The 13,344-nt window shown below is 38.8% G+C and overlaps 1 protein-coding gene across 2 annotated transcripts in view; it reads right to left on the bottom strand.

Annotated features, from left to right (window-relative positions):
• The window catches only part of hbs1l (HBS1-like translational GTPase), a 41,459-nt gene extending 28,370 nt beyond the window's left edge, over positions 1-13,089 (bottom strand). Inside the window, exons 1-5 of one of the 2 annotated variants that reach the window (XM_067370393.1) lie at positions 12,937-13,089; positions 12,316-12,381; positions 9,919-10,059; positions 7,613-7,822; positions 6,852-6,929 (exon numbers count right to left, since the gene is read on the bottom strand). In XM_067370393.1, coding sequence (XP_067226494.1) covers positions 6,852-6,929; positions 7,613-7,822; positions 9,919-10,059; positions 12,316-12,381; positions 12,937-12,979 — 538 coding nt within the window. In that variant the 5' untranslated portion in view covers positions 12,980-13,089. The remainder of the gene's footprint in view (positions 1-6,851; positions 6,930-7,612; positions 7,823-9,918; positions 10,060-12,315; positions 12,382-12,936) is intronic. The other variant, XM_067370394.1, reaches the window with a different exon arrangement.
• Positions 13,090-13,344: the final 255 nt, after the last annotated feature.

The raw sequence follows: 13,344 nt of genomic DNA, 5'->3' as shown, positions 1-13,344 counted from the left end.
GGTATCGAAAATTTTTGAACGATACCCAGCCCTAGGTGTGGCACAGATAACAGCTCATGAGTCCTGATTTTCGCCTCTTCTTCCGCTTTTAAAATCGTTTGAATGTGTTAATTGGCGAGACAAAACACGTCCAAATGATAAACTTTCACTCTATGAAGGTTAAATTTAGCAGTTAATCCGCGAATCACATGCGTGCCGAACTGTTGGACCTTACCCGTATGGATCACGGATTAACTGCGATCCGTTGCACCCCTAATAATTAAACAACATGCTTATCATCATGATTGCTGTCTTACCAGAGATGTAGAGTAATCCTACTCCAGTAAGTAGACGCGAGTTGGTACTTGAAAGCGCTTCCCTCCATGTTTTTTTGGTGCGCATCGTTTATTTTTACGTTCACCGGAGCTTATACCAAACTCACTACGTTACCATGATGCTAGGTTGAGCGTCAAAACTAGCTATCACATATCAAAATTAAAAAAATTGACAGTGTGCTCTAGGCAGTAACTTAAGTTTCTAATGTTTTTTCTAATATTTCTTTCTGAAACACATAGCGTGTCCGAAATTGCATACTGAGGTATTCTATTTGAATTTTAATTGACATAACGGCCAATAAAAAATAATTTTCTGTATAGTATGAATATGGGTAGTATGAATAAAAACAAAAAGACTATAGAATTACACAAGACGTGTCACTCGTATTGTTTTGAATGGGAGAAAGTGTAACGTGCAATGGCGGAATAAGCCCCGCCTTCTAAATAAGAGCCTATCGCTGACTGGTAAAGTCATCGCGTCACTGCAGCGGCCGTTAGAAGCACGGGTTTCTATAGAAACAGTCAGACGCGCGCCTCCGAAATGAAGCACAAGAGACGCGTATTTAGGTTTGCACATGCGCATTAGCTTGATCCAGCCTGAAAAATAAATTTTTTGTCATGATTCGAGAGTTTAGAAAAAACATTTATGAGACCGTTGTTGTTAGATTTCATTTGGTGATTTCAAATATGAAATTTAATCGTAAGGTTGGCGAACACTTTTGGAGAATTTGATGTTTCCCCATTCAAAGAGATTGCATGATGCCCAGGATGCCCAAGAGGCGTTTCAAAGATGGCCGCCGAGTGAAATGACTTGTCTTAAAGGGACTTTGATAAAAATCAGACGAACGCCATGTTGTTACGTCACGTGATCTACCAGTGTCAGTCGCAGCGCTTCACCGCCATTCATAAATCCTCTCTCATTGCCTCATGGGATAGTAAATTGTCCATTGTCTGCACACTTCAGAATCTCACCTGAAGGATTAAGTCATCCAGGTAAATTTGTCGCCTACTATTTTATGAAAACTATGAATTCAGCCATACTACTCGGCTCACATACTGTTTTTTGCCTACTATGTAGTATGGAAGTAGGCATATTTGGACACAGCCTATGTATTCAGACATACTACTATACTATATAGTAGTGAAGTATTCGATTTCGAACACAGTGACAGTTGTTTTTAGCTTATGTCTAGAGGTTACAAGGGTGTTGCTAGGTGGTTGCTATGGTGGTCAGTATCCAAACAGTTTTAGGGCATTGCTACACAGTTTTTTACTTTACCAAGTAAAAACCAGCCATGACTTTGATATTTAGTACCCAAGATATACATCTTCCATTTTATATCCACATTTGAAAAAAAAAAAAAAAAAAAAAAAAAAATTCAAGTCTAATCCTTCGGATAAGTAATAGCAGAGTTCTCAGAAACAAGCCACAAGATTAGAAGCATCATTCATCTCTGTAGCATGAACAGTTCAGGACAAGTTACATGCCAAAATTTAATTCTTAGGGTTAGGGATTTGTTCAAATGTTAAGATGCTCAACTTAGCAAACACCACTAATACACCTAATCAGCAATTCCATTTCTTTTAGCCAAATTAAATAGGTATGTAGACTACGGTGTAAGAAGTCTGTGTAAGTCTTCACAGTCTAAATTAATAAAATCATCTAGTTCTACTGAGTATTCAGGGGAGAGCAAAGAAAAAAAACAAGAAACAGTCTGACAGAGAAGGAGAAAACTAGCTACAAATGATCTTTATTCACGCTCTCAAGTAGGGTCATTAACCTCTCTCTCGCTCGCTCTCTGACCAATCTATGTAGTGCTGCACGACTCACAGCACAGACACAATGACATATCACCATTCTGCAAAAGCCACAAAGTGCAAAAAAGGGAGAAAACGTCAAAGAGCAGTAACAGGGCCAGCTGTAAACCAGTCACTCTTTCCTGTGTGGGTGGCAAAAGAACGCAGAGAAAAGAGAGGGGGAAAAAAAGGGATAGATGACTTGAGGTGGTCAGATGGCAAAAAGATAGAATTTACAAAAAAAGAGTTAAACACAGCAAGTGTGAAAGGTGAGATGCACCATGCTTTTCAAAAGCAGGCCTTCACCCACGCTCGGCTTGGCAAACAGAGAGTTAACAAGAACAAGCGAGAGAAGGAAAGATACAAAGTGTGTGCAAAGCATCCTAACAGTAAAAAAAAAAAAAACTTTTGCATTTTCTGAAGAAAATAGTGAATGCTTGCCTATGCAAAACTTATGTTGCTAGGGTAATCCAGGTGTTTGCCAGGGCATTGCTATGCTGTTGCTAAGGGCATTACTATGCTGTTGCTAAGGGTATTCTCTACTGGGTTTTAAGGTTGCTGCTTACTCCTTCAATGCAAGTCTAGAGGATTTTTGCCAGTTTATCATCCGCCAGGTACAAAATAATAAATCTGATTTGTTAGACGTGCAAAAACACACCTCTCCTCTCAAACTGCAAGAATCATTCAAGGTAATACATTAAGTATAAGTTCAATATTAAAAGGTATAGTTCTCAGAAAAATGAAAATTCTGTCATCAACCCTCATGTTGTTCCAAACCTGCAAGACACAAAATTTGATATTTTAAAAAAAGTTTTGTTTTTTGTTCGTACAATGAAAGTCAGTGGGGTCCAATTTTGTTTTGACAACGTATGGACATAAATATAATCAAAATATCTTCTTTTATATTCCACAGAGAAGGAATGTTTTGGAGTGACATGAGGGTGCAATAAATGGACAATTTCCATTTTTTAGAAACTAAGATTTGCAGATTGTTCAAATATCAAACTGAGGGTACGTTTACACGACAACGATATGCTTAAAACGGAGAAGTTTTTTCTTTGAGTTTTCCGCGTACAGACTACACCATTGTCAAAATCCGCATTCATACGAATCTGTGAAAATGACTAAAAACGCTGTATTCTGCTGGCAGGCCATTAGATGGCGATGAAACTCTATAGACTGAACATTTAATGCGCATGTGCATGATGTCATCATTTTCACAGATTAGCGTTGTTGTTGTTTACACGCATAGTTTACACGGAGACCATTTTCAAAAACTCGCACTTTGAAACCCCCCCCTTTTTTTTAAAGTTAACATTTTCAGACCACCAAAACACCAATGTAGTGTAAATGAATGGCCAAAACGCATACATTTTCCGTTTTTAGTTGAAAACAGTGTCGTGTAAACCGCCTCTAAGAATAAACAATAGTACTAACAACTACTTACAGCACTAGTTATTTTGGGTACATTTCAATGAAGAAATTCAGTGAACATTTAAGCCCAACAAGAACTAGCAGTGATTAAATGGTCAGAACATTTAGTCTCTTAATTAAATCTTCTAGTTTATTTAGGCTTCACCAACAATCCCAAAGAACACCCTCTTTTCAAGTGATTATCAGGATTATACCATTTTAGACACTAGGTCAGTGTGAAATGAGGAAATAAAGCCAATCTAAACATGCATATGCAGGTGTGTGTGTGTGTGTGTGTGTGTGTGTGTGTGTGTGTGTGTTTGTTTTCAGACCATCTTCAGATCTGTGCATGTGTGTGTATCCTCTCCCATGGTGGATGGTCTACCACAATGAAAGCAAAGCCTTTGTAAAATCTCTTCCAATATGCTCTGGGCGTGTTAACACCTTTATGTGGCCACAAAGACTCTCTGTTTTATATGTACATACGTGCGCGCACACACACGCAGTCACACGTAAGTGATAAACACCGCAAGCTAACACACCCTTTAAGGTGAGCAAAAAACAAGCACACACATCAAGTTCCCCTCCGCCCCCACATATTCACACACTCCTCAACATCAATCTCAGAAATGAAACTGGAAAATCTTTATTTCAGAATATATACAAAAAGTCAGGCCCATGGCCACATCGGTGTACATCAGTGCTTTAAAACAACCTAAAAATGCAGCAGACAATCACAATTGAAAAAAACAAATATCAAAATGTCCATTAAACATCAATTATAATAAATAAAACACACTTTTTACAGTGTTTGGTGTCAAAACACATAATAGGAAAAACTCCAGGTGTCCCCCAAACCCAAATGTCTTCCCTCTTTCTGTGTTTGTGGTAAACCAGCACTGCACCTCATTTCAAATGGCAGCAAAACAGCTGTGAAGAGAATCTGCTGTTTTTTTCCTTTTATCTTTTGCACTCTATCTGCTCCTACTGTGTATTTTCTTTTCGTTATGTACAGCGACTTTAGAATTGAATCAGTAATTGTCAAAATGTCATAAAACTACATAATCAAGTACAAAAATATACATTTAGCCTAATAAACCATTTTTAAAAAGTGAAAATATGAAAATCAAAATGAAAAAATTAAAATACAAAGACTTTAAAAGTACTACTAATTACTATCTGAGGTTGTAGAGTTGTCAAAAGTACCAACTTCGGTACCTAATCTGTACTGAAATTTTAAAAAATCTGATGCTTTGAGCGCTGTTGAGCATGTTCACAGCTCATCGTATTTGTCTGTGATAGGCTTCAATGAGCAACGCTGTAAAACATTTCTAAATAGTCATCAATGAAGCTCTTCACTGAGCGCTTGCACAGATACACACGGGAGCATTTGAAAGCAGGCGTCTATCGCGGATCGGTCCACTGATGGACGCCTGCTTTCAAACACTCCTGTTCCCGTTTTCGAATTTAAACACTTCCGTGTGCTTTCAAACGCTCCCATGCGTTGATCATTGTAGCCAATCACAGACATATCCGATGAGCGCGAGAACACAATGGCCAATCAGAGGCGTTTACGAATCCGCTCAACAGCACTCAAAGAGTCACATTTTTAAAAATTTTAGTACCAATAGGTACCGAAGTCGATACTTTTGACAACTCTATGAGGTTGTGATATTTTAGAAGAACAGTCCTTTATAGCTTTCCAGTGTAGGCTGTAAATAAATATAAATAAATAGAAATTACAAAAGTATAAAGAATCATATGGGTAATGATATAAAATAGCTGTCTCATTTCTTTAAGTAATAATTTCATGGCTCAAATATACAACCATTTAAGTGCTGATCTATGATTAAGATCTGAAAGTTCCTATTTTCCAAAAATTATAAATGCTAATCTATGCATTTCATCCTATAAACATTAATATTTAGCATTCAGTCAGCAACTTCTAGATATAGCCCTGCTCCTTTTAGATTATGGGCGAAACCGTAATCTTGTGTAAAAATGAACCTGAGCCTTAAAACTGTTCTATATGTAGAGAGTTCAGACTTAAGTTTGGAAAACTTTTAAAATGCTCTGATAAAGAAAAAAAAAAAAAAAATCAGTCTCGAGTAAAAGCTTTTCTCTGATTCGCTTTGACTATGTCATCCGGAGAGGGCGTGTCGAAAGAAAACGGGGCGATGTGATGGAGAGGTAGACACTGCACTCGTTCTTTCACTCTCTCCATCTGTCTGCTGTATAAGAAAGCATTATGCGTCGCTCTGCTGCGCCGACTCTTCTCGCCGCTCACGCGCACACACAATGCTAACGCGAAAATTGACGGTTTAGCAAACACACGTTTTTTGTGAGTAGCGGAGACGTGGGTAAAACTCAAAAGGGTTGGCGAGCGACAGTCAGGAGATGTTTGGGACATAAGCGCACTAAGATCAACACACCGATTTAAGCTTAGCGAGGGGGGCTTAGTTGATGCTGTTGCAGATTTGTTCGATGCTTGATGATTAGACCCATTTTCACTCTTTCGAGATGTAGTGCATGCAGGTGACGTTTGGTGTCGGGACATGAGTTCAGACAGGGATGGTGCCTCTGAAAAGCCCGGAGGAGCAGATGTTTGGATAGGCTTTTGGATATGCGTATTGTTTTGTGTACCAGCAATATATGAATTTTGTGTGTTTTGGAGTCCTGGTAAACTGTCATAGAGTTTGGGACTGCTGTCCTGGTGCTCCTGAATCAGCTCAGCTAATGAAAGGCTTCCAGAGCCCTTTCCTTGCCCAGGTACTCCCAACGGTCCACTGCTTTGCAGGACAGAACTCAAACCTCCTAAGCAGACAGGAAGAGGGGCAGACCGCTGGGAATCCTGCAGAGCCAGACTACTGAGTGAGCAGGTTAGAAGAGATGAGGAGGGTGTCACACCCAGACTAGCTGGGACAGAGGCTCCCAAAGAGAAACCAGAAGAGAGCGTCGCCCCAGAGCCTACAGATAAACCGGAAGAAGGTGGGACACTAGGACCCTGAGATAGAACTGCAGAAAGTGGTGCGGAAGGACCAAGGAAAGAACCAAAAGGACTGGTAGTAAGAGGAACTGTGAAATCCAATGAGACACCAGTGGAGGCAACTAAAGGAGGAATGTGTGTACACTTCTGTTCATGCTGAGCTATTACTTGGGCGAGTGAACTTTGTCCTAAAGTATCACCACTGCCCAAATTATGACTTGAAGCCACTTTTAAATGTTTTTTTGCCAAACTTCCCAGACCAGGGGGAGGATTCAGAGCAGTAGGTATGATCTTGTTTGGTTCAGGTGTGGCTAAAAGATCACTGAGGTTGTAAGACTGACCGTCTTGTTTCAGGGGTTTGCATGAATGTGCACTTGATACAGTCTTAATACTATCGTGTGAGGGAGAAAATAAGGCTCCTTACCTTACGAGGGCCAATCATAGTCAGAGAGTGCAACCAAGAGGATGAAGGCGGCGATCAATGGTTAGCCGAGACCACAGAGAGAGCAAGAAAAAGGCAATACGTTATACACGGTAAAATTAAGGTAAAAATAAATAAATAAATAAAATAAAAACTCAGTCTGGTTGATATAAAAAAATGTTAGCCGTTGAAGCCTAGGGAAAAATTAGTATCTTACATTTTTGAATTGTATAAATAAATTGTAAAGGTCAAATAAAAAATAGCTTATCTTTAAAGTATATAAGAGATGTGACAAATAATAATAATAATATATATCAGTATTAGCAGTAGTACTTTTATTAATCATTTTTAATGTATTATTATGTATTATTATTAGCATTTATTTATAGCCTCTGTGACTGAAACACAACAAAAATTTTAGGTTCTCCCCAGTTTTGGAAAAACCCTGGAGTTTAACATTTTCCCCCGAGACCTCATGCCAACTTTGAGTGTTTTAACTATCTGTGGTCTTGCTGGAGTGGTTTTCATTTTCATTTTGTCTTAAAATACATAAGAGGGCACATTTTTAAGTGGAAGAGGCACAGATGTGTTCTGGGTAGTTAATGTGCTATAATGGTGTGAAGGGTTTCTTTTGTTGTTGTTGTTGGTGTGTTCTGGTTTTGGGTGGATGGGTGTGTGTACCTTTCTGCGGTGCAGCTGTGGTGGTAGGCTCGGGCAGTGTGTTGGTTCGGGCTGGAGGGGCGTGTGTATTGGTGTTCTCCTCAGTTAGAATGAAATCAAGGGCCCGGTGAGGGTCACAGTCGTATTTAAGAGCTGCCTGAGTCAGTGTGGAGTCTGAAATTGAGTCTCCCAGTACTGCTCGCATCTGATCCAAACAGGAATACAACTGACCTGCCCAAACACGAACATACTGATGTAAAATGAGGACATCTGATACAAAACATATTGCTAATGGAATATGTTAACATTCAACAAAACTGAATCTGGATTTTTGACAGACACAAATGATTAGATTAAATTAACCACTGTTTACATTTAATCTTTACTACCTTTCAAAGGTTTGGGGTCAATAATATATATATTTTTTTAATTCTGTTTTTAACATTGATAATGATATCTTGAGCACCAAAACAGCATATTAGAAAGATTTTTCTGAAGGATCATGTGACATTGAAGACTGGACTAATGAATACTAGAGTAGAGTACAACAGTCATTTTAAATTTGTAACAATATTTCACAGTTATTTTTGCAATTAGAGTAGAGTACATGTTCTAGACTGAGTAAACCCAGCCTGATCTGCCGGCGATTTGATTTCGCCCGGCAACTCAGTCTGGAAACCCGTACATTCATTTCTGCTGCATCTGTTACACTTTTGTGGAAACCAATCACAGATTGGCTTATCCACCTTGCTCGCTATTGGCGGGTATAACACAATGACGATAGAGAAGCGACGGCAAGCACGACCGTCAATCCAATTCCTTTTAACCTCTCGACGATGCTTAATGACTTCTTTAGTTTAGCAAACAAATCGTTTGAGTGGGTGTAAATACCGCTCACTTTCATGTTTTTTTTTGCACAACCTGCAAAAATCGCTCGATGCCATTGCTGCTTCTGCAAACCGCTGATCAATGCTACAAACCAATACAAACTAAACCTGTCTGGAGTTTTCGCATCGCTCTGCAAAGTACGTCACATGGATCGTTGATCGTTGATTGGTTGAAGGACTATCCAATTGCCTGAATAATGCTCGTTGATCCCGCCTCTTGTGCAGTAGGAAATACATAGCAGACTCTCCAGACCAATGTTCAATTTTAAATTGAGCTTGGTCTGGTGATAGCCAGACAATAAATATTCTCAAATTACACTAATTGTTGGATTATCTGAAAAACTAGTTGATTAGTCTGTCTTAAGGACACTGGTTAGCCTGATTTAGTCCACAAGACCCAAATCAGACGCATTTCTTAGAGACAAAACACTACAACACTTAGTAGCAACAGGCCTAACTTTTAGACTATCAGCCCTCTGAAATCCTTTGAGAATTTGTATCTCTATATTCATTCCCTTTAAAGCACCGCCATTAAAAATATTAAAGCTAAAATTAGATAAACTTACTAGCCAGATAGTGAACAAGTCATTACAATAAGCTCCATCTCTTAACCCATTAAAGTGATAGTTCACCCATAAATGAAAATTATGATTTACTCGCCATCTTATGTGTATATGACTATCTTCTTTCAGACGAACACAATCAGAGATATATTTAAAAATATCCTTGCTCCTCCAAGCTTTATAATGTTTGTGAAGGGGAGGGGCACATTTTGAAGCCAAGAAAAAAACAAAGCATCCAACCATCATAAAAGTAATCCATACGGCTCCAGGGGATTAATAAAGGCCTTCTGAAACTAAGCGATGGGTTTTTTTTTTAAAGAAAAACATCCATATTTAAAAACGTAATTAACTATAATAACTAGCTTTCGGCAGACAGCCGTACATATCGATTTGCAGCGGAAGAGTAACCTCTGACCCGATGCATGACGCAATGACAAACGCAGAAGCCCAGAGAATAGAGCAAAACAAAATACCAGTCGCGAATTAGAAGTCTAAAACAATCATTTTTAAAGAGAAATGTCAGAGAATTTTGAAATAAGAGAAGAGGAGCTTGAGATTGTTGCACAGCCCTATTTGTTTAAATCGCGAGAGGTGCCTAAGCTTACGATACTCCTGCATCCAGTGTCATACATCGCATCAGGGGTTACTCATTTGGCACAGGGGTTACACAGAAGGCCTTTGTTAACCCCCTGGAGGCCTATTATTTTTGTATAATGGATGGATACATTTTTTGGGCTTCAAGGAAGGATATTTTTAAATACATCTCCGATTATGTTTGTCTGAAAGATGATAGTCATATACACCTAGGATGGCTTGAAGGTGATCATGGGATAATTTTCATTTTTTCAGTCAACTATCCCTTTAAGTCAATGTGTACCTTGCTGTAGTGGGTCTAGTGTGCTTGTGATGATTGGAGAGGTTGGCATCTCCTCTTCCTCCTCCTCATATACTTCCTCCTCCACGGTCTCTACATGTCGAGCCTGCCTTGAGTCTTGACGTGAATAGATAAACTGTGCGGCTATGGAAACATGAATTCACAATCATCTCCATAACAGACAAAAAAGAAAATCAATATTATACAGTTAAAAGGTCAGTTCTGTCACCAATTCTGTCATCAATTAATCACACTCATGTCGTTCAAAACCCATAAAGGCAGGAACACACCGACGGCGATGAATTAGTGGCGACGAAAGCAGACTGCGGGGTTGGCTCACGACGGCAGCGTCTGTGTCCAAAGTTGCCCTGACACACGACAGCTGGCGGCCAATTAGCACGTCAGTTCTGCGCAAGATGAAATGCCTTTCCGTACCAGCAGGTGGCAGTAGCTGAACAGCCAATCAGAATGATCAGATGGCCCGACGAACCGACAAGCTCCGACGCCGATTCAACATGTCAAATCTGCCGGAAAAAAGCCAACGAGGACCAACTTCAGCCGACGATGCGGAGCACACTGAGAAAACTTAGTCGGACGACCAACAAAAACTGGCTTGGTGTGTTCCTGCTTTAAGACATTTTATTTAATTTACGGAACAAAAAGAAAGATATTTTTAATGAAATCTGGGAGATTTCTGTCCTTCCATTGCAAGTCTATTCACCCAAAACTCTGAAGTATTTAAATGTTCATTCTCGTGTCACGCAGCACGTTTGAGCTTCCGCAAGAACTACTGATGTTTGTTCTTGTGCGTCAAGCAACTACGTTGAGCTTCTATTAACCATATTTGAGTACTATGTAAATTCAATGTTTATATGTGAATAAAATCCTAAATTAAATCTGTTCATCATGTAAAGTGATCGTGTCTCTTTAGAAGACTTAGATTAAACTGCTTGATCCATATGGATTTGTTTTGAACTGTCATAGCTTTGGGTGAAATGATTTTCCATGGAGGGACAGATCTAAATCTCTCAGATTTCATTGAAAATATCTTCATTTGTGTTTTGAAGATGAACGAAAGTCGTATGGGTTTGGAACGAAATAAGATGACAGAGTTTCCATTTTTAGGTTAACTATCCCGAGTATGGGGTATTTTTTGGGAAAATGACATTGCAAATGTCGTATTTTGATAAACAGCATTCTACTGGGTCCTATAAGACAGTAAAACTCATAGATTACTGGGTTCAAACTAGGGCTGGGCGATATATCGCATGTGATTGTCACACGCATTTTGTCAGTAAAGCCGGTTCCCTGATTACCGCTAAATCGCCATCACCTGCTTTCAAATGGAGCGGCATTTAATAGACAGAGCCGTAGTTCACTGACGAGCCACGCGATATCACGTTCAATATCGAAGGCGATTCATCTGCCCAGCCCTAGTACAAACCAAAACTTTTTTTAATTTAATCCACCACATTTGGCCAAAAATGAAATGCAAATGATAATTAAAGGCTTAGTTCACCCAAAAATGAAAATTCTGCCATTAATTACTCACCCTCATGTCGTTCTACACCCATAAGACCTTTGTTCATCTTCAGGACACAAATTAAAATATTGTTGATGAAATCCCGATGGCTCAGCGAGGCCTGCATAGACAGCAATGCATCCATAAAGACGTATTTAAATTGGTTCATGTGAGTTCAGTGGTTCTACCTTAATATTAAAACGCAACGAGAGTATTGTTTGTGCACCAAAAAATAAACAAATGACTTTTCAACAATATAGTGATGGGCAATTTCAAAACACTTCTTCAGAGCTTTACAAACTGAATCAGTGACTCGGAGTGCCAAAGTCACGTGATTTCAGCAGTTTAGCCATTTGATAGGAGATTCGAATCACTGATTTGAAAAAAAAGAATCGTAAAGCTCAGAAGCAGTGTTTTGAAATCGGCCATCACTAGATATTGTTGAAAAGTCATTATTTGTTTTTTTGGCGCACAAAAAGTATTCTCGTTGCTTTATAATATTAAGGTAGAACCACTGAACTCACATGAACTGTTTTAAAATATTTTAGTACCTTTATGGATCTAGAGATTTTCAGTGGCATTGCTGTCTATGCAGGCCTCACTGAGCCATCGGATTTCATCAAAAATATCTTAATTCGTGTTCCGAAGATTAACGAAGGTCTTACTGGTGTGGAACAGCATGAGGGTGATTAATAAATGACATTATTTTCATTTTTGGGTGAACGAACCCTTTAAATACACAATCTTCAAATAAAAAAAATATTTTACAAAATTAGGATCATTTTGCAATTGTGATTTATGACTTATCTAAATGACCGGTATCCTCAAAAATGTACACAATTATTTAAATCACATGCAAATGTTATGAAAACACAAACCAGTGGCAGGAGAGATGCAGTAGTCATCCTCCACTGACTGCCCGTACACGTCATCATCGTCAAAGTCTATAAACAGGGGGGGGGGGAATTGAGACAATTCTGTTTTACTCCAAACCACAAAAGCTAGTTATAGTTAAAGCAATTCCACTGCATCAACAAACAGAAAAGCATTGATGGAGCCAAAAAAGCTTTGCTTAGTCAGCTGCTACACCACCTGAAGCAATGCAACAACAGTCATCAACAAAACTGACAGTCAAAAGTCACCAATACTGGCTAGAAATAGAGTAAACTTATGAATTTTAACAAGAAAAAGAATCCAAGTGTTACTTTTGTCTTATATAAACTAGACGGCTGATTTGTGATCACCAAAACAGACAGAAACATAAAGGCTAACGTTAGATGTAAAGTAACTGTTAGTTATCTTTTCAATTACCAAATACAAATATTTGAGTTTAAAAGCACAGAACTCGTCACTAGATGCACAGTCCAGCTGTTACTATCTGAAACAGTGACACGACAGCAGTCTGCAGCTCTGAAGTCTATATAAATAAGACAGCTAACTAGCAGTCATACAGGCCTCTTTATATAAAAGCGGTGAAATATCATATTCCCCGTATATACCTTCGTCGTAGTTATAACCTCGGACATTCCTGTGGCGGGACATTTTTTGTTCGACAGCTTTTTTTCACGTAAACAAAGTACGCGAAGCAAAATATCAATTGTCAGTGCAAAGTTTAGACATGCGTCTCATTCCACAGCCGCCATATTGACGGCCATCAGACGCAGGAGGGACGCGCATGCGCAGTGACAAAATACTTTGAGTCGGAAAAAATAATTACAAATTTAGATTCTGAAAGCCTCTAAAAATCTACGAAGGAAATCCTAGATTGAACAAATATATGTTTTTTAGTAAAACTGGAATTTAGGCGGAGATTATAGTTAACACGGTAAGTTTTGTAAAGGATGAACATTCATTTATTTATTGGCCTAGATTATAAATCTATGTTAACTCTACAGTGAAATAATATT

Source organism: Chanodichthys erythropterus, chromosome 20, assembly GCF_024489055.1.
Source record: "Chanodichthys erythropterus isolate Z2021 chromosome 20, ASM2448905v1, whole genome shotgun sequence".
In the NCBI taxonomy this organism is placed as follows: domain Eukaryota; kingdom Metazoa; phylum Chordata; class Actinopteri; order Cypriniformes; family Xenocyprididae; genus Chanodichthys; species Chanodichthys erythropterus.
This window is presented reverse-complemented; position numbering and strand designations above follow the sequence as displayed.